The sequence below is a fragment of the Rhinolophus hipposideros genome (assembly GCF_964194185.1).
Source record: "Rhinolophus hipposideros genome assembly, chromosome: 3".
NCBI lineage: Eukaryota > Metazoa > Chordata > Mammalia > Chiroptera > Rhinolophidae > Rhinolophus > Rhinolophus hipposideros.
This window is the reverse complement of record NC_138049.1, coordinates 69,192,142-69,214,868: the sequence shown is the minus strand read 5'-3', so window position 1 is coordinate 69,214,868 and position 22,727 is coordinate 69,192,142. Positions and strand designations below refer to the sequence as shown.

The 22,727-nt window shown below is 33.9% G+C and overlaps 1 protein-coding gene across 12 annotated transcripts in view; it reads left to right on the top strand.

Annotated features, from left to right (window-relative positions):
* The window catches only part of BCKDHB (branched chain keto acid dehydrogenase E1 subunit beta), a 235,262-nt gene that overhangs the window by 54,681 nt on the left and 157,854 nt on the right, over positions 1-22,727 (top strand). For 11 of the 12 annotated variants that reach the window (XR_013992523.1, XR_013992524.1, XR_013992525.1 and 8 more), the window contains exons 7-8: positions 10,604-10,701; positions 12,527-12,637. Coding sequence is in view for 9 of the 12 variants with exons in the window: in XM_081037742.1 (XP_080893868.1) it covers positions 10,604-10,701; positions 12,527-12,637 (209 nt within the window). In the remaining 3 variants the exon portion in view is untranslated. Of the gene's footprint in view, positions 1-10,603; positions 10,702-12,526; positions 12,638-13,276; positions 13,716-22,727 lie in introns of those variants that run through there. The other variant, XM_081037736.1, reaches the window with a different exon arrangement.

Sequence of the window (22,727 nt, the reverse complement as noted above, 5' to 3'; positions counted from 1 at the left end):
TTTAAATTTAAGGTTTTATTGGGGAAGGGGAACAGGACTTTATTGGGGAACAGTGTGTACTTCCAGGACTTTTTCCAAGTTAAGTTGCTGTCCTTTCAGTCTTAGTTGCAGGGGGCACAGCCCACCATCCCTTGCCGGACTCAAGGAGTAGTTGAACTGGCAACCTTGTGGTTGAGAGCCCACTGGCCCATGTGGGAATCGAACCGGCAGCCTTTGGAGTTAGGAGCATGGAGCTCTAACCACCTGAGCCACCGGGCTGGCCCAGAATTTTAAAAAGATTTTTAAAAAGACCTTTATGTTCGTAAATAAAATTGGACTACAGTTTTTTCTCCTTACATATATGAACATGAATATATATTTATCTGTAAAATTGGTTTATACTTTGTCCTTCCTTTATCATCCTGGTCTGGTCTCAGAATCAGAGTTATGCTAGTCTTACAGAATGAATTGGGTTGCTTTCTTTTTCTGTGCTTTAGACCTGATTCGATAACTACCGTGTTTCCCCGAAAATAAGACCATTAGAGCTGGACTCAGCTCTAATGCATCTTTTGGAGCAATAATTAATGTAAGATCAGATATATAGTAACATAAGACCTGGTCTTACATTAGTTTTTGCTCCAAAAGATGCATTAGAAATGATGGTCTGGCTAGGTCTTATTTTTGGGGAAACATGGTAGAAATTATCTGTTCTATAAGGTTTTATACAATTTACTTATAAAATTGTCTGGTTCTGGTGCCTTTTGGGACAGAACTTTGACTTGTTTTTCAATCTTTTATGGTTGTTGATCTATTACCCATTCTTGAGTAAATGTTGGTCACTTATGTCTTTGTATAATATATTTTTTCTGGATATATGAATTTAACATAAAGTTTTCTCCATGGTATCATTTGATTAAATATGTTAATATATATTATATATAATAGAGTTAGATAATGTTTGACACATAATAAATGCTTAATAAATATAGTAAATGCTTTATAAATGTTAGTAGTGTATTAAAAGATGTTTCTATTTAAAAATCTTCAATTATTTGTTCTAATAATCACATCTTTTAGCATGATGCTTTATTTAGAATGTTCAGCCATGTGCACAACTCAGGAGTGTTTTAATTTAGGAGAGAGAGACAGGGAAGGATTTTATAGAGCTTTAGCAAGAGAGGTCAGCCAATGTTCAGCCAGTTTCAGGAATAGTCGGTCAAAAATGTTTTTCAGAAGAGGGAGGAATTGTTTTTGCTATCTCGTATCTGTTGGTTGGGCAATTCAGATTTAGAAAGACGGAGAGCAAGAAAATTGCTTGGTCTATGGTAATATGAGGTCCACTGTGGGATCTTTTTAGTCCCTCAGAGACTCGTACAAAGATTGTTCAGGATTTACAACATAGTCTAGCATATTTGGATGTATATTGTATCATGTTAAGTCAAGCCAGAGTCTTCTACTTTTTTATTACAGGCAGTTCCTAATGTTTTTCTCAAAATGTGTACAAAATCAGTTGTTTGAAAGTCAAAGATTGACTTATTTTTAATAAGCAGTTCTATATCTAGACAAATAAAATATAAAATTTCCAATTAAACCTTACCTTTAGACATTGTTGTCAGTGATATAGTTAACCAACTATATATATAAGGTTTAATTACTATATATATATTACTATATATTACTATATATATATAGTATAGTGCTAAAGTATATTACTATGTACTTTATATAATGCTATAGTATATTACTATATATAGTATATAGTATATATATAGTATGTAGTATATATATAGTATATAGTATAGTGCTATAGTATATATATAGTATATAGCTATATAGTATAGTGCTATAGTATATATATGTGTATATATATATATAGTGCTAAATATATATATATAGTGCTAAATATATATATATATATATATATATATATATATATATATATATATATATATATATATATATAGTAGTCCCCCCCTTATCTGGGGGGATACATTTCAAGACTCCCAGTGAGTGCCTGGTGCCATGGATAGTAACGAACCCTAAATAGAGTACTACCTCTCCCCCACACCTACACACAAACCTTTTCATTTAAAGGAAGCATTTTATAGCTTCTCTTTGGCAAACGTGAATGACCAGCCTCACTACTGTTGAACTTTGGGACCGTTATTAAGTTAAATATAAGCTTAAAATTCCAGGGAGCTACTCTTTTAACAATGATGTTCCAAATGGTTGTGATGGGTGGAAGGTCAGAGCAAGTGGAGAATAACAATAATTTAACAATCTTTGGAAGCAGGAGTCAAAAGTAGGTTGTTCCTAAATAGTAAGCTAGCTTGAGAGCCCAGCCCTAATCTTTTAATTTCTTTATGGATCCTTTTAAAAAGTGCTGCATCACTAATGTTTTTGGTGACAAAGGAAATGAATTCTGAGAAGAAACTGACAATTATAAGTCAAGGTGAGTGAGAAAAATTAGATTCTGAATGTCAGATTTTTAGGAATACTGTAACCAACTTAGTTTGCTTATATTTTGTTTTTGTGTATGTATAAGGGTGATAGAATAAAACCCATGTCTAATTAAACATTTTTCTTTCAATAAGAATAAAACACATAAACAGTATGCAAGTTTAATTGGCAGTTGTTTTTTTCTTAGTGGTTCATAAAATAATGGTAATTGACAGTGAAAATTAATATTCTATTTCAACATAATTCTTTTTTTTAACATAATTCTTTTTGTTACGTAATTTTCTTTTTTTCATTTTAAACTCTCCATGTGCTGATGGAGAATGGCTTTAAAATAGTACCCTTTGATTCAGCATTCAATTGTTTTTATTTTCTTTGCCAGTTTGCCAATTTACCATGTTAGAATCTACAGGAATGCTATATATATACATACATATACATATATAATACAATCAGTATTGCTATTCAGTTAAAAATACATATATATGTATATATGTATATATATATGTATATATATACATATATATGTGTGTGTGTGTGTGTGTGTGTGTATTCCTTGCTATAGGAAATACATTGGAACATATTTACTAGAGCAATTCTAATGTATTAGACATGAAAGATGGACACTTGCTGGTAAAATTGTTGGAGAACTTTTGCTAAATTACTAAATGCTGCACACTAGAGAGTACATGAAAAAAATACTAAGAGTAATTAAAAAGATTGAACAATATATTATAAATGTGGTTAAATTTTAGTATATATATTAAATATACTGAAGTGTATTAATTAATGATACTTAGTCTCATAAATGCCTTTTTTGTTACATTAAATGAGATAGGAGAATGTAATGAAGTTAATTTTGAAGTTGTGTGTGTAATCCGATGGTTGATTTAACATACCATTGCTTTTGTGATATATATTTGCAAATTATTTTGAAAACCTAATTTGTCTGGTTATGCAAAAGAACTAGATATGTAGGGTTGTCAAATGAATTATCAAAGAAAAAGAATTACAATGCATTTGAGTTGAAATGGGTCTAGTACTTTCTGTTTCAAATCAGTATTGCTATTCAGTTAAAAACAATAGGTGTGTTTTCTTATTTTCCAGTGATATTTCAGTGATAAAAAACTAAACAAAACATGACCTTCTGAAATAGTAACACTAATGATTTTAAGATTCAAATGTTTTTGTTTTCAAATGTTTTTGTTTTAGTTTTTATCTAAATGTATTTCAGTGTGAGAAATCTCCTGGTTGCATGCAAGATATTTGCTGATTCTGACTTGATGTTGTGTTTTTATTTAGACAGTTTGGTTTTTTGTTTTTCTTTAGTGATCAAGGGTCTCCAGCAAAAAGCTGATGGGTATGCACAGATATTGAATTTATATCTCCCCATCTTCACGTCTGTATAGTCAGAACTCTATTGTGTTCATCTAGGTAGATGAGGTCACAAATAAAACACTAAATGTGGCTACACTTTTACAGTTGGATAGCTTCCTTATTAATATCCTAATTTTCTTTATATGTACTAGTATTTCAAAAAACAGACCTTGTTTTACAAGAAGGTATCAATCTAGTGCCTCTGTCATGCCTGTATTAAGCTCTGTTTCCCATAGTTGATTTTCAGTGATGTTCATAATTTGATATACTTCCCCATCACATCACACCTTATTTTTCCAAAATCTGTGGGAGACTTGCTAAGGTGGGTGAGCTTCTTTTTACAAAATTTTATATCAAAAAATTTTGTTAATCTTTTCATTTAGAAATAAGCTCAAGTTGAAAGTTTGCAAAAATGGTACAAAGCACTCTAATGTAACCCCTGTTTCCCCCCAGCTTCCCCAGATGTTAACTTCATACATAACCACAGCTGTACATTAACTGGGATACAATACTGTTAACTCCTCTACACGCTGAACGCACATTTTGTTAGTAGTCCCACTAATGTCCTTTGTCTGGATGAGAATCCAATCTAGAATCTCTACTTGGTATGTTTCCCTAGTCTCCTTTATGTTGAGTCAGAAAGTTCCTTTGTCTTTTTTGTCTGTCATTATCTCCACATTTGTTCCACTCTTTTGTGAATGTCCCTCAATTTGTTTGATGTTTCTTTATTATTAAATTAAGGTTATGTATATATTTTGGCAAGAATACCATAGAAGAGATGCTCTGCCCTTTTTATGCATATTATAAGATGACACACGGTGGTGGTCTCAGCTGACTTGTTTCAACTTTTCCATTATTCATATATGACGTCCCACTGGTTGGAATGCCAACTTTTTTGCCTTTGTGCATCTGCTTACATCTTTTCTTCAGGCTCTATCTTTTTTTGTGGTTTTCTCTGTTTGTTCCAGTTCATGTACTTTCTCACATGTCTGCAGTCCTTTGGCCCTAATTCTCAGTAAAACCTTGACATGCTTATGATGTGAAGGCCTAGGTTATTATATGGTCGTGACCCTCACCCAATGTCAATCCCAGAAGACCTCTCTGGTTAATCTCCCTTGGGGTATTCAGACTTCATATACCAGTTTATGCCGTCTACACATGCTCCCTGTAATCACCATGGGTTAAATAGTATCAAAATTCAGTACATTTTTTTACTTATTGAAAATTAATTTTGTCTTCTAATTAGACAGTAATATATTAATATTATAACAACTATTATGACAGGTATTATAGACAAATAAATATTACAATATTGTTAACAGTATGTTGATATGATTTTTCTGATCTACACTTTAAATTTGCGGTAATTTGAGGTGAAGAGGAGAGTGGAGATTGAGTACAGCTATGTTTGGGGAATAATTTAAAAACAATTATTAGAAGAAATTGTACTTAGTTTTCTTATTTATGTACTTTTTCACATAAGTGTTAAAAGTAATTGTTGGTATAGAAGTGAAAATTATCAAAAAAGTATGACCATGATTAATAACTTCAAGTTTGAAAGGAGATTATTCAGAAAAATAATAATTATAATATAGTAGAGATACTGGTTTACAGTTAACTATCAGTTTTATTCGGCAAATAATAATAATAGGAGTAAGAATAACTGTTCCTACAATGAAAACTTCCTTTTATAGTCTTAATGACTGTATCATTGAATTATTTTAAGTTGTAAAGCTGTCTTCTAAGAACAGAAAGGATGTCTACAGTGATTTAACTTAGTATGTTTTCATTGTGTCCCTCTGATGTGGCAGATCGACACGTGCTGCTTTCCACAGTTTACAGGTGGGATAGTGGAGCAGACAGGAAGCATAATGCTCTGTCAGAGATGACCAAATTAATTAGATAAAGTGATGCAGAGACAGGGCTGGGACTGGGCTCTTGCTTGGGTGGATGTGTCTCCCCATTACACTGTAAATTCTGACAAACAAGATGGGCTTTCTCAGGCACGGAGACTTTGTGCTCTTAGTAATGAGGCAGCATGAAGTGTTGTATATTTTAGAAATACACTCTTTCTTTTTAAAAAGAACATTCCCGTTTTATCACTGCATCATATATAATGCGCATGAATAAAGCCCTACCGAGTTTCACATTTGTGAGGAAACTAGCATTACTGTAGATGAGTGTCAGTGCAGAGAAATGACCCTATTATCTATGTAATGGTAATATAGTGCCTCACAGGGGAATTTGCGTCATTAAGAGTGAGTTCTCTTGCAGATGCTTTCTACATGAGTTATTAATATATGAAATCAGAAGGAATTGGAAAGTTCTTTCTAGGGATTTGGGAATATAATTTAAAGGTTTCAGTATTCACTTTTACCAGAAACATCATGTAAATCTGTGTTTATGTGTGTTTGTGGATGTGTACACACACACACACACACACACACAATTTCACACCACCATTTCTTTGTATGGACCTTTTCTTTCTACATGGGTACCCTTTTTATTTTCTTTTTGTCTCTAAGACCCCTTCAGTCGTGTCCTTCTAGGTGGTGAACCTCCTCAACCCTTTTTAACCAGGTTGTTACTTCCCTCTGTACTAGAGCAGTTTATCCCCATTGCTAGGTCATGTTTTTATTGCTGATCATCTCTTGCCATTTTTGTAACTCCCACTTTTGTAACCGTGCTTATCAAGGTTAGGGACTTCCTCTTTCAATTTCACATTGTAGCATCTTGCATGATATCTGCATATATTGGTTATGCAATAAATATTAAGTGAATAACTGTGTATAATAGTATATATATATATATGTTTATATACTCGGGCTTATTTTAAAAATGTGTTTAAGATGACTTAAACAATACAGCAAATTAGAAGAAAATTAGAAGGAAAAAAGAGGAGGATGGGAAATAAAATGAGACCAAGCATGAACTAGTATGTTATGAGTCTGTAAGTATATATGTAATATGAATGTAAGTGCATTTGCAATTACAGAGGAAGCATATATATGGTACTTACTAAAAACTCTATCCACTAAAAACTATCTTGTCTGATAAGTGAGCAAAAAAGTGCATCTTTTTTGTCTTGGCCTTAGAAAGATTTCTTATTTTTCAAGTCACATTTTTGTCAACATACATTTGATGCTGAAAGCTTTCTCTGTGAACTGCTTATTATTGCATAGATTAGCATGTAATCAGCATGTGGTAAAATGTAGTGGTCAGTTAATCCCATTGCTGCGAAAATAGTAATCTGTAATATGACTGTATAGGGAGCTCTTCCATTCCTGAAATGTCAAGCTCTTATCTCCTCTTACCTGCTCTCTTTCAAAAAGCACATAGCCATGAGGTAGAAAGCAAGAATGCTGATTTGAAATAATAACCTTCTCTTGGAATAAATATCTTTCAAATTAATGTAAATAAATAGTACCAGAGAATTATAGCATTCTCTCTACGTGAAAGTTTAAGTGAGAATATTTAAAATTGTATTCTTATTCTCTTCTCAGGATTAAATTTATGCAAATCTTAGATTTTTGCGTTGTTTTTTCTATAAGACTCTTCTTCAATCTAATTCTCTGCATGATTTTTTTTTGATGGAGAATTAAGCCTTGTTTGCCATGTTGTTCTTTGATTGTTAAAGTAACAAGGTCTTAACTATTCTAGGTAATTTAATACAATGAAGAAGTCAGTCAGTGACTGGCAACTTTTCAAAGGAGGTGGGCCAAGGTGCCAACCTATTTCTTTTGGTGTGCCAGCTCATAGAGTTTTGTGTTCCAGGGATTTACTAATCACCAGCTGGTAACTGATTTACAAGGCAAGAAAGACAGGACTCTTGAATGGTGGCCACTGACTCACCAGAAGACAGAGTGTGTACTGGCTTCAAGCCTTGCCTATTGGCATGCAGATCTTGCTGCCAGGGAAAGACTTGATGATGGCAAAGAACCTATGTGCTACCTTTGGCGTGTTTGTCAGATGTCATCAGTGTTGTTCTTGACCCTCTCTTTGGTTTAGCAACTGAGAACTGCTATGTAGTTTACCACCTCGTTGGTAGTGAAGCCTCCTCATTCCTTTTAACCAGGTTGTTGCTTCCCTTTATATTCTACTCCAGTTGAATGTGCCTGTCTTCCTGTTCCTTCGTCTGTCCATCCATCGATCCATCCGTCCGTCCATCGGTCCATCCGTCCGTCCATCCGTCCATCCATCCATCCATCCATCCATCCATTCATCCATCCATCCATCCATCCATCCATCTACCCACCTGTTAATCTAATACTTAAGCCATCAATAAATGTGCCAAAATTAATCTCTGAAAGCATTGTTTAGAATTAAGATTGGCAAACTTTTTCTGTAAAGGGACAGATTGTAATTATTCTAGGTTTGTAGGCCATGCTGTCTCTTGCAGCTACTCAGCTCTGCTGCTGTAAATGAATGGATGTGGCCATGTCCCAATAAAATATTGTTTATAAAAAATTTCACGTGTAGGATACCCACCCCTGGTTTAGACAGTGAAAGTATATGACTCAACATAATTGTGTGCTACACAAAAACTTTTAAAAAATGCTTGTAAGTTTTCTAACACAGCTTATCTCTCAGGTTTGTCAGCTTAATTGTCATTTGCTTTGTGAGATTTACTCACAAAAAATAGTTTTATAGATTAACCATTTTATTTATTTTATTTAAGCATAGTGATGATTTAAAAAGTTTTTAATCTCTCTGTGGCACTGGTTATAGAAATGTTATTGGATTGGAAATATACAAAAATACAAGGAATAAAATTTTCCACCACATCACCGATAACAGTACCATTAAATTTAATAATATTAACTTATAAATATGATGCAAAAACTATTCTTCACATGAAGACATGGACCAGATATGTTACTAAGTGGGGGGAATAAAAAGGCAGACTGCACAAAGTTCTTAAGAGTGTGTACAATGTGATTCTATTTGTAACAAGGAAAACATTACATATGTCTATGCATATGCATATTTATATATTGAAAATATCTGAAAAGATGCTGTATCAATCAGGGTTCTTAATTTTCTTTTTTTTTTAAATATATATATATATATATATATATATATATATATATATATATATATATATTTAATTTTATTTTTATTGGGGAATATTGGGGAACAGTGTGTTTTTCCAGGGCCCATCAGCTCCAAGTTGTCCTTTAATCTTGCTGTGGAGGGCACAGCTCAGCTCCTCAAGTTCAGTTGCCGTTTTCAATCTTAGTTGCAGGGGGTGCAGCCCACCATCCCATGTGGGAATTGAACAGGCAACCTTGTTGTTGAGAGCTTGCACTCTAACCAACTGAGCCATCTGGCCGTCCCTAAGTGTTGTTAATTTTCAAGCAGGTGAGATCAAGCCTGTCCAATACAAGCAGAAAAGACTTATTGAAAGATAATAAATGGTTCACAGATCAGTCCAACTGTATTGGACTGAATTAAGTTCCCAGACAAGTTTTCTATCAAGGAGCAAATTTATGAGGTGGTGTCTAAGAAGTAGGCTTAAAGGCCATATATCTAGAAGTAGTGCCCAAAACTCCACCGCATAACCAGTTCTGCAAAGATTCCCCAGGAGCTCAGTGGACATGAAACTGCAGGCTGAATCACTGATGCACTGAGCCTGGACGCTGGATCTGCCTCTGCTGTTACCAGTGCTCTGGAATAAATTCTGGACGTTTGCTGCTCTTTTGTGTCATCAGCTTCCAATTCAGTCTAGCATGTGTGCATTTGATTGGCAGAGTCCATGTTTGTGCCCTAGCTGCAAGGGAAGCTGGAAAAGTGACTTTGTGGACATTTTTGTAGTGGACACAGGGCCTTAACTCATAAGGTGGGGGCATTTCCCAAATGTAGGAAGAGGATTAAGAAATCTGTATACCAGAAAGAATGAGAGCTGTCTACTGCAGACATCCAGGAAATTGTTAGCATTGATTACTTCCGGCCAATGGAATTGGAAGGGCTGACTGGGGAGCAGATGGAACTTTTTATTGTACTCTTTTGTGCTCTTCAAATGAAAAAAAAAAGTGTATACACACACACACACACACACACACGCACATACATAACAATAATAAGAAGACCATGTGGAAAATGAACAAAGGAAACAACATTTTTTTCCCCACCAGTTCTACTCTAATGCTCTCGTATGGGAATTCATGAAGGCATCCCAGCATAACCAGACAATTCCATCAACTTCCATCCTACTTAATCTCATTTAAAAATTCGCCTTATGATTTCCTCTTAAAATCCAATCAACTCTATATTGCTTGTACTTGGTTGGGCAGATAAATCATTAATTGGTTTTCTCTGGGATACTATTGGCTTTTTCTTCCTTTTGGCCTGGTAGAGCTTATTCAGTTTATCTCTATGAGTTCTGCAGGATTCAGCTTTGAAAATTCAGGTTTGTTCAGCTGCTGTGGTTGACAAAGTATGCATGAATGCAAAGTCCAAATATATACTTAAATATTTGACCCTACAATCCCCTCACCCTGCAAACCCTCATAAATTTGCTCCTTGATAGAAAACTTGTCTGGGAACTTAATTCAGTCCAATACAGTTTTAGTAGATATATTAAACTTTTAAAACTTTATATTGTCCTTTGTCTTCTGTGGAGTAGTCATTAAGCTGTATAGTAAATGCTATTTCTGTTATAAGTAACTTGAAATTTAGGGGAAGAATAAATAAAGTTTTGCCACAATGAGGTTCTTATATTCTTTTATGCACATATGTCACATGAGAGAAAATAATTAACCTTTCATTTCCCCCTCTGTTTTGTATTCAGTGGAACAGGTTCCTGTAGAACCATACAACATCCCCCTGTCCCAGGCTGAGGTCATACAGGAAGGGAGTGACGTTACTCTGGTTGCCTGGGGTACTCAGGTCAGTACCGTTATACCACCTGGTAATATTCAGGTTGTCCTTGGAAGATCTTATTTTTAATCCTGGTACTGTGAAGAATGAAAAATGATGTTTTCCTCAAATTTAAGTCTTGTTTGGTACTACATCTATATCTGGTACCGATTTTTACTTATTCAGTCATAAAAATATGTATGCAAATGGTGAAGCCATTAAAAATATGTTGAGTTTACAAAAATGAATTCATTAAAAACGGTTTATTTTGAAGCACATTTTGCATATCCTTACTACTTGTTGCTGCACTTGACTTGGTATTTTCTTTTTTATCTCGTCTACTGCCATTTTTTTGTGATTACTTTGCTGACCAGGTGGACCCATCCAGTGGTCCAGCCTCAGAATGCCATACCTTTTTCTTTTCCAGTAAAGCTCACTACCTATCTACTTCCACTTTCCCCAGCACTTGACTCCAAGCATTGCTGTATCTCCAAGCGTTTAAGCTAAGGACTCTTTCTCTGTCCATAGACTACTATCTCTTACACTTCTTTCTCTTCTTTTAAAGAAGTTTTCAGTTATGTTTATTTTCCTCCTGTAAAGGAAATACTTGCTTATTTAAGAAAATTGAATATGCTATATTATAATAGAAGGTAATGCAAATCATTTGCAACACCACAACCTCTTTCTCTCCTCTCCACTTGATTTTTGGCTTGGAGAGCTACAGTCCTTGTGGTTTCTCACCTCTAGTGGGGAAACTGTTTTATTCATATCTCTGTCACTCTCAGCGTGTGTCTTTGCCTCTGTTTTGGGGGTTACTAGCTTGATCGCTAACCAACTGAGCTAATTGGCTGCCCTGTCTCTCTTTTTAATAGGGAAGTTACAGTGTATTAGAGACTAACTTCCATTCCCCGTTTTTCCTATATACCTATCACTTCTTCAAGTCATTTCCTGTTTTCCTTTTCTTCGAAGGAGAGGTGTCTGGTTATCATAGCTACCTCTCCAAATCTATTTCAGATTATATTTCATTTACTTTCTCCAGGACTGTGATAAATCAATTAGTCCCTCTCTCTCCTGCATCTTCAGTTTCTTCCTCCCATGTCCCTTTTATTGAAAAGGAGTATGTCTCTTTTCCACCCTGCTTTTCTCTTAATAACCAGTATATCTCTCTCCTTTCTTTTATCACTAAAATTGAACAATTCCTACCACCAGTATTTAATTCCTTAACTTCCTTATGAACTTGTATCATGTAAATTCTTATTTCCAGTAATTCACTAAAACTGTTTCTGCTAATATCACTAACCTTCTGATTGTTAAATCCAACTCTATGCCATATTGCTATGGTTTATGACACTGGCTACTCTCTCTATAAAACTCTTCTTTAGTTTCTGGAATATGTTGTCTCCTGATTTTCTTTCTGTTTTTTTTTTTTTTTTTTTTAACTCTTCTCCTCCCTCCTTTTCTTCCTTCCTTCCTTCCTTCCTTCCTTCCTTCGTTTCTAGTGAGGTTCTCTTCATCTGGTTTCCTCTTCAGTGTTGGTCATCTACAGAGTTTCATGATTTCTGCCCTGTGGGTTTTCCCTCTACGTGCTTTTCTTAGAAACTCCACCTACTCCTGTGACATTATTTACCTCTGTGTGCTGATCTCTTTGGAATCAGTATGATTGTTCTCACTTTTTCTAAGAATCTCCTTCCAACTGTTTTCTAGATATCTATATGTGATTATTTTGGTGGAATATGGGGTTCAACATGTCTAAAACAAGTTTATTAATTCTCTGTGAAGATCAATTAAAATTCAACTAATGTTTTAGACCTGTATCTCCGTTGTCATTCTCTGCATATCTTTCCCTTTATTTCAGGTTCACGTGATCCGAGAAGTGGCTTCCATGGCTAATGAAAAGCTTGGAGTGTCTTGTGAAGTCATTGATCTGAGGACTATACTACCTTGGGATGTCGATACAGTTTGCAAGGTATGGATATAGTATTGATAGAGTGTCATTTCTTTAAAATCTTGGGTGAAATTTGTTGGATATTTGCAAAGAATTGTTTTGAAATTTTGAGCTTTGTGGGCATTTTTAAATTTCTACTGATTTAAAAATTTTTAGATTTATACGATGAAAGAAATTTATACTATATAATAAGCTTAATGCTCAAGCAAACAAATCTCTGCGTTTTGTTCTTCCCGTAGTTCTCTATGGTTAGTATATTACAAAACTGTGTCCTTCACATGGCCAGCTTGGGTTGAGTTGTAGTGGTGCAAATAAACACCACTTTAAATCAGAAGTTAAAAACACCACTCCACAAGGAGTCCATCTGTGTTTTTAATTTCTGATTTATTATGGTTTGATAAGCTAGATTTAATATAGTCAGATAAATGATTTGGCTGAAATTTCATTTGTTCTTCTCTGAAAGAGATGGATTATTAAAACAACAACAACAACAAAAACTTTATATAGTCTTTATACTGCGGATCATAGTTTGACTATTATGTTGTGAGATTCTGTAGTTTTCTAAGTTTCTAAGTTTTCTAAGTTTCTGATTTATAGTTTTATAAGTTTTCCTATTAATTTTAGCCTTATTAGATTGATCTTTTTCTTTGCTATTAATAGGATTCGCATAGCCCCCTCTCAAGAGTATAGTTTATGGAATACTATTCGGCCTTAAGAAAAGATGAAATAGTGCCATTTGCGACAACATGGATGGATTTTGAGAGTATAATGCTAAGTGAAATAAGTCAGACAGAAAAAGTAGAGAACCATATGGTTTCACTGATATGTGGTATATAAAACTGAAAACAACAAAAGAACAAGACAAACAACTGAAGAAACAAACACTCATAGACACAGACAATAGTTTAGTAGTTGCCAGAGGGTAAGGGGGGCCGGGGGTGGGAGATGAGGGTAAAAGGGATCCAATATATGGTGACTGAAAGAGAACTGACTCTGGGTGGTAAACACACAATGTGATATATAGATGATGTATTACAGAATTGTACACCTGAAATCTATGTAACTTTACTAACAATTGTCACCCCAATAAACTTTAATTAAAAAAAAGAAGAATATAGTTTAGTTCTTATTTACTGGGCTATAACCGATTTCTTTCATATTAATGTCTATTATAAAGCACATCTACTCTCATATTGGTGTATAAGTAAGGTTAAGCTCTTTTTTGGTGATGGTTTTATCTACTAAAGTTTAGGTAACGTTTTATCTGTTATTTTTTTTCTTGATTTATTGCTGTAGCAAATGAGTCCTAAGACCTTAGGTATTTTACATTTACTATTTTTAAGAGCTTTGGCATTCTCATAGCTTTACAGGCTGTTTCTTAGCTTACTTATATGAAGCTAATCTGCAGTTATTACTACTCTAAATGTGTGGCAGCGTGGTTTTAGGTGAAGGTTGTCTTATAATTTAGTGAAAGATTTAAGATTTGTTACAGTAAATGTTCTATAGACACACTTGACACCATCTAAACATTTGACATGATTACAAATGGTTTCAACAATATTCTAAGTCCTTGTATTTGTAATTTCTATAATTAAGAGCAGTATTTAGTATCATTTATTCCTAACTGCAGGCATTTTCAAATAAAGTCAGACACTGGGTTTCTTTGAAATAGCCAAATGTCCCTATTTATGGTTAAACTGGAGTTGATATCCTTTGCCCAAGAGCAGACTTCTTATTTGCAACACGTATCCCCCATTCATTTTGGAGTTTATAATGTGACTGGTACTACTGCATAGAGATATGGTGTTTTGTCATAGTGAGTGTGGTGTACTGATATATGGTCAGGACAAATAGTTTTAGAACCTTATTTACATATTTATGTACTTTATACATCCAAAAAGAATTTGTAGCAGCTTATGGTAAAGCACAAATATAGTAACACTTCAAGTTGATGACCATGAAAGCAAAGTGAGAAGAGGTGGAAGAAGAAAAAAGGGAAAATTCTTTATATTTGTGTCTACTATATAAATATGCTTGGGTAGAGCCCCTCCCCCATTATTAAATCTACTGGTTGCATCTTTGTATGATCCTGGAATATAGATCCCTTTTCCGTAGGGCTCTATACTACTGGAGAACATGAAAGAGGAGATTAAGAGACCTCTACTGACTGAGAAAGTGATGCAGCAAATTTCTGGCTTGTTAGCATCATTATTTTAGTTTTGTGTTGGGATGCTTTTATCATGTCATTTTTCTGGTTGTTGACCCTGCAGTTATACCAGTGAAAAGCCAGGTAATCATATCTTGATTACTTTGGGTCTATCTGTGACTCTCTTCATTGCTGATCATGGTGTATCTCTTGTTTTCTTTTCATGTATCAAAAGAGAAAAGTTTTTGATACTTAGCATCTTTTCTAGAATTTGGGGAGGATTTCAAAGAAGAAAGCCCTACAGCCAAACACTCATATTAAAAATGATATACTTTTTCTTTAACTAGAGCTGAGCTTTCATTCTTCATCTTTATGAATTCTGTAGTAATCAAACCTTGTTTATTATCTTTTTCAGTTAGTGCTGTGTTTTATGGGTTGTTTTTTTTTTTGTCTTTATGACAAAATTGTATATCTCAGCTTTATTCCTTATATGTTAAACTCAACACCAAAATTCATCTTTTAGGACATCTACTCAAGAAAAGCTTATTAAGGTAAAAATCATTTATTGAGCATATACTTACTATGCATAGTAAAATGATCCTAGGACAATTGAGAAATTGTTAATTTAATCTGAGTTTAACTATGTTTTTAAAACATAGTCATGCATTTTGCTTTGAAGCATTGTTTGGAAGTTAAAAGCCTGAAAATTTACTCGGGGACAGAGAAAGCACGTTTTTTTTTTTTTGTTTTTTTTTAAATTCTGCTCAGGGGAGTTTCAATTCTGAACCTGAGATTGAAGTTCCAGAAGCCTCTGAATACCAGAATAGAAATTCTTATGTTTTGAGGTTCTTAGGAGACAGAGACCTATGTGGGGGTCTGGGGTTGTGGGTGGAGTACAGTGGCTTCAGAACATCAGCAATGAGAATTGAAAGCCTGAGATGAGTGGTAATTTGACACTGATGATCTTGGGCTGCTTTTTGCTTGGGGATGGGAGGCTGCCAATTTAGTTTCAACTAGAAGCTGAGAATCCATAGTGTATAGAATCCATGTTTCATGGGGCTGTAATGACAGAATTGAAAATTTGAGAGGTCTTAAACACATAATCGGTCTCCCTTTTAAAGTATTTGCCAAATTCTTAAGATGTGTATGGCAGGAGCTAAGCAGAAAATGCCTGACAAGCTAAGCCATCACTTGAGGCAGAGGTGAAAAAGACCAATCATACTCTCAATTGAAGCTATGGAGTCAGGTCTTTTGATTAGAGGCAAACCAGAAGTAGATCAAATCTTCCCAAACCTGCAATATAGTCTCCATCCCTTATAGTTCGTTTTGAGTTAATGTAATTTACCTTCTGCTCTATCTGCCCAACAGAACAAGGAGTCATTCCTCTCATCATCTGGAATCTCTATGAACTAACAGTCAATAAAACATTACCGAATACATGAAGAGGCAGGATCATTTGATCAAAAACCAAGAGAAAACATAAGTAATAGAAAGCAGAAGCACAAATGATCCAGATATTGGTGTTAAAAAAGACTTTGTGATTATTATGTTTAGGAACATAGATAAAAAAGGAATAAAAGAGCTAAGAAAGTGAATTGCCTAGAGAATTGGTGTGTGTGTTTGTATCAAATAAACATTATAGAACCAAAAAAAAATTTGACAACAAGAACTCAGTGGATGTGTTTACAAACATATTGGACTCAATATGTGATAGTACTTATGAATTAGAAGGCAAGTTACAGAAAATGTCCAAACTGAAGCACATGGGGAAAAAAAGAAGTAGACTAAAACAGATAAAAGCTTCTGGTCAAAAGACCTGACCTATACAGAATCTGATTTTTAGAATAAGAGAGAATGAATTGGTCAGAAACAATATCTAAATTTCTATTCCTCATGAAAGTTTTGAAACACCCACCCATGTATTCAAGAGGCTTTGTGAACCTCTAAGAAGGATATATTCAAAGAAAACAACACCCCTGTACACAATGGAATGACATCTTAAATTGCTGAAGATACCAACCTAGAATTCTATACCCAATGAAAATATCTTTTTAAAATTAAGCTAAAATAAAAAATAGTTTAGGCAAGTAGAAGTTGAAAGAATTGATGACCAGAAAGCTTTCACTAAAAGCGAAATTACCAAGGTCCCTGGAAACAAGGTCGATATATAATAACCTTTTATATTTTTATATACCAGCAAAAGACAAATAGAAAATGAATTTAAAAAATTGATAACATTTTAAAAAGCATTGACAAATCAAATATCTAGGGAAAAACTTGATGCATGTAAAAGAACTGAGTGCAGAAAATCACAAAATATTATTCAGAGAAATTAAGAAGATCCAAACTAACTGAAGCACATATCATGGTAATTGATTTTATGGCCAAGGATAGCCATGGCAATTTTGAACAATAAAGCTAGAGGACTTAATTATCAAATGTTGAGATCTGTTATAAGGCTGTAGTAATTACAATTGTATTGGTGTAAAGATAGAAAAATAGACCAATGGAACAGAAAAAGGAGTCCAGAAACAGATTGTTGGTCTTCTGATTCAGGACAAAGGCGACAGCAGTTCAGAGAGGAAGAGGTGTTTTCCATAAATGATGCTGGTTTAGTTGGGTACCATAGAAAGTATCACACAAATGTCAATTCCAGATGGAATTCCAATTCTAATTGTCAAAGAAAAAAAATGACAAAGCTCTTGGGAATAGCACAGGTGAATAGCTCTATGATCTTGGGCAGCAAAGATTTTTTAAATAGAACAAACAAAACCCTGGAAACGTTTAAAATAGGCTGATAAAATTGAGCTTCATTAAAATTAAAATTTTTCATCAAGAAGCCCCAATAAGAGTAAATAGACAATCCACAAATTTGGGGAAATTCATCAAAATTTATATTCAGAAATTTAAATACAATTAAAGAGAAAGGACACCCCAATAGAATTATGGGCAAAAGTTTTGAAAAGACACTTCACAAAGGAAGATATCCAAATGACCAATAAAAATATGAAAAAATGCTCAATTTCTTTGGCTATCAGGACATGTAAATTAAAACCACAGGGTGATACTACTAAAGACATCATTGTGGCTTAAATGAAAAATACCCCAAATACCAAGAATTGATGAGGATGTGGTGCTTTTCCTTATTCTTGGTGCTTATATAAAGGTTTAAAAAGTAACTGTAGAATATTACTCTATGAATAAATCCAACTTGGATTTATTTTTAGTTTGACCTTGTGTTTTTAGTTTGACCTTGTGTTTTTATTTTTCTTAACAGTTTTTCCTTTTTCATAATAGTTTATAAAATTCATTTGCATTCTTATTAGAATAGGGCCAATTTATTCTAAAAAGCAAAGTGAAATTGACTACAGTAAACCTCAGATGGTGATAATTTTTGAGAAATGGGTTCTTATGATAATGACATTTTCTTTGAAGATGAGAGTTACTATTCTGTATAACAGCTTTTAAAACTTCTTAACCTTTTCTATGTCAGTATTTACAGAACGTTTTCACTTATATTTTCTCAAGGGAAATATAATGTATATAATTTTATCTTAAAAATAACCCAAATGAAAATCAATTAATATACTGTATTAATTACATTTATCAGGGTATATGGCTGTTTACTTACTTCACTGGTACATTACTGTGCATTTTTTTGTGGTTTTAAGCCTCTTTAAATTTAAATTTTATCTTATTTTCTACTGTCACATTATCACCAACTGTGCTGGGAATCCGGATAACCACATTTTATAACTGAGACATGTACATTGGCCAAGGAAGATCTGTTATGTTTTCTCATGAATCAAGAACACATGCTTTACCCTTCAAACCTTATGATATCAATTTGGGGCTTTCGGAACGTTTCTCCTCTCATTTCCTTGTCTGCATTGCAGGTGGGTCATTGTCATGGAATTCAGAAGGAATAGATCAGCCTGGGCCTGTTACCTTTGGCCTTCCTGCCAGTCCCAGGGGTAACCTGTGACTTTTCCATCTATTACAGCTATTATGTAGTACTTCTGATCAGGGTTTTTATCTGTTCAAGCACACTGTGGTACAAGATATTGTCTCAAAGTCCCCCCAGCCCTCAAGTAATTTACTTTTTCTGAAGTACTTGGTATTTTTTGTTTTTGTTTTTTTAATTTTTAACAAAGGAAATGGTATAGAAAGGATCTTCACTCCCTCCAATCTTCTCTCTCCCTTGCTGCCTTTCCCTCTCCTTTCTCTGTAAACCTCAATTATGTAGCAAAAGATGATGTGTCCATAGTTGCAAAGGGTTGTTCTTTGGCTACATATTGAGGTGTGTATAGTCTTAGAGTAGTTTGGGGCTGGGCTATCACTGGAGCAGGGCAAGGCCTCAGCAGTACTCAGTGGGACAGAAGCAGGGAGTAAGTCATCTGCGACATGAGGGAGTGACGATAGTTGGGAGCAAGTACTCTGTGTTTCTAGATTTAACATCCTTCCCTCCTACCCTTTCACCTGGGCTATTTCCATTCTTGCTTCAAAAGACTTCTGTGGGACCCTGCGTAAAGGTAAGGAAAGCAGTTTCTAAGACTGGTGGGGTGGGTGTGGGGTGGTTCTGGGAAAAGAGAGGCCTTCAATAAAAAAAGGAATGGGATATTGTAGGAGTACAACTGGAAAGGAGTTACACCTTGGTCATGAATGTGGGTAATTTATGTATAAAGAACCAAGTTTGCTTAGTCTTGGCATTTGCACCTGGTATTAATTAGTGTTAAGTGTTTGTGAATACGAGTAGTGCAAAACGTATTTTGAAGACCCAGAGTACCACTGAAGAATAACCTAAAAATACATGTATTATATTTTATAACTTTAATTCTAATTTTGTGGACATTTAGTTTGTTTTTTATTTTCATAGGTTTTTTTTTTTAGACTACCATAGATTTCATTTTTATTAAGATTGCTACCACCAGCAAGGTAATGTTTAAGGTCTGTATTTTACTGAATGTCTCTAAATTGGTTTTATGGGGGATGTTGGAAAATTGATCTTTAGAGAATCCGTAATGGGTTAGTACTACCGGTTACATATATGTTTTAGTTGATTTCTTGGACTTAATTGAATAATTCAGTGATAGAATACTATTTTGATTGAGGCTTTTAATTTATGAGGGAGAGGGGAGAGAATGAAAACAAGAGCTTTATTTTACCAGAGGGTGGAGGTTGGTGGTGAGAAACGGAGATAGTAACTAGAGATAACCACTAGAGGCCTCTCTTAAGCCAGGTTTCATGGTTAACATTACCGGGTTTCCATCCTGGGGCCTGGCTGTGTCATTGTAAATTAAACATATTTTAAGTTATAGTGCTGAATAAATAATATGAAATTACTTTTATTCTAGAGCATATATTGCAATGTAACTCAAATGTTTTCTTTAATGTATATGTCAGAATAACTGATGATCTGTTGGACTGAAAACAAATTAGGAATCTTCTCTCTGCTCTTTTTTCTCTCAGCTTTTAATAAAAGCATGTAATGTAAGAATATGGCCAAATAAAAATTATGTCTCTTTGATAACACAAGGATATTTGGTCTTAAAATTATTACTGATTTAACATGTGTTTAATCATTGAGAGTAGTTTATTTTTCTAATGGTAGACTATAAATAATTTTAATTACATATTAAAAATTGTATTTCATTCATGATTATAATAATCTTCTAACATTGAAATCCTATTTAAGAAATGATTACAAAAATCTTTTTAGACTTAATATTATCCAGGGTAAAATTAAATTTTTTTTTTTTTTGTAGCAATGAAAATAAGTCTCAGTTTTAGTTTGGAATTCTTTTGGATGCTGGTTGAATTTGCAGACAGCAGGAGGTAGGGCAAGGTCATCCAGTCTGATAAGAACAGTTGTTCTGTTCCAAACTAGAAAGGCCAACAGTTTGGAACTTGGTTTCACCTTTGCCCAGTCATTGTTCCCAGAGGGTTGTCTTTGTTATGACCACAACTAGTTAGTTGTTGTACTAGTTGGAACAAGTTCTAGATTCTTGGGTGGTGTATGTGGGATGTGACTACTATATTTATTGCCCTGTATGGTGGTCCTTGGCCTATTCCTCTGAGTTGCGTGTGTATTTCGTTTATTGCCGTATCCCTAAGGGTTTTGAAGATGTCTAATAAATGGAAGATACTCATAAATGTTTTTTGAATGATCTTATTGTATTTAAAAAATATTGTGTAATATGTAATAATTTGTTTTTCTCTTAAAGAAATTAAAGGATAAACTGATAATTCCTGTAGGAAAAAAATATACTGAGAGTATCACACCTGCCACCTGGTCTATTTTTGGTATGACTTATGTTTTTGATATGTTTTAAAGAACATTAAAACAGTGGGTTCTGTTCTAATTTTGGTATTTTTTTTACATAGCAAATCTTTGTATGGGCTGGTAAAAGGATAAAAGTTAAAATGACATGTTTTATGAGTATCTCCTTTAGTATTCCCACCTGTTCTTTTAATTAGACATCAATGTTATTATTTTTTAGGTGAGATAACTGAGGTTTAGAGAAGGTAGTGTTAACTTGCTCCACGCCACACAGCTCACAGAGCTGGGCTCCACACAGATCACTGGTTTCCAGAAATTTTGCTTTTTTATTATTTTGTTGCTTTTATTGAAAAGCTGTATTTCAAGCAGAGTTTGAACAGAATTTGTAAGCATTTTTCAGATGTGATAAAATAACTGTGATTTATGATGTGATTTGAATGTAACTGGACATTGTAAGTATAAAAGATGTTGGCAATAGAAATGTATTTACAGGGAGGGGCAGTACTTTTTAGTTTGTTTTGTGCTCAGCTTTCTGTTATAACTGTGTATGTTATGACAGATTTAATCCTTTTTGTTGTCCTTTATGTTCAGAATTATTACTTCCATTGTAAAGATGAGGAAACTGAGTCTCAGAAAGATTAAGAACTTCCTTCAGTTTCCCAGCTAATAAATGGCAGAACTGCAGTTTAGTCTCAGATCTTAAATTTTTGAACTCTGATATTTTCATTGTACAGCAGGGCCTCATGTTAGAATAGTTATTTTACAGTTAACTAACTTTATGCTTTAAAAATTCTTTTGAGTTTTGCTGATGAAATTCTCAATTTGAGCTTGCAACATATTTTATAACATTTAGTTCTTGCACATTTGCCCACCTGTGTAACACTTTAAAAAGTATGATATTCTTAAATACTCTATATACTTTGTAAATCATACTACCATAGCTCATTTCATTTGGCATTATATTTTTTTTCCTTCTGCATGGAACTGGAGAAAGCAAGATTAAGTTATATAATTATGTTTTTCTATTTCTAATTCTTTTTCATGTCCCCCCTTGTACACATACTATTTGAGTTTTACTCAAGATTTTCATTTTGTTAAACTATTTGCTTTTGCTATTAGGAACATCAGTGAAAAGAAAGAAATCCATTACCTCATTTCACAGTGAAAAAAGATCATAGGTACATTGTGTTCTTAGTATAACATTTTAGGTATAATGCAAGAAATCTACATTTGTTGACTTTCTGTTCTTCACTTTTGTTCATTCACTTTGATGATCATTTAACTTACTTTCCCATAAAACTGGTACTTACATTTACAAAACTGTAGCGTTTATGCTATAATCAGTAATATTTTCTTGCCTTTTCTATTACAACACCCTGGTTTTTGCAGTATCTAGCTGTTATAATTTAACTTAAAAGTTTATTGAAATGGGTCTACAAAGATTTTTTAAAAACAAAATTAAGAAGTATACCATTTACCTCTAATTTATCCACTGCAAAATTTAAGCCACTCTTAGGAGTCATGGATAATCAACCCAAACACATACACTCCCTGTCACCCATTTTTATTGCTTTTTCTTCCGAGAACTTGGGTTTTCTCTCCACTGTTTACATTTTCTTTTATACCTTTAATTAAATTATGTAGTTTCTTACAAAGCTGTTCTACATCTTAGGTTTAGTTTTCAA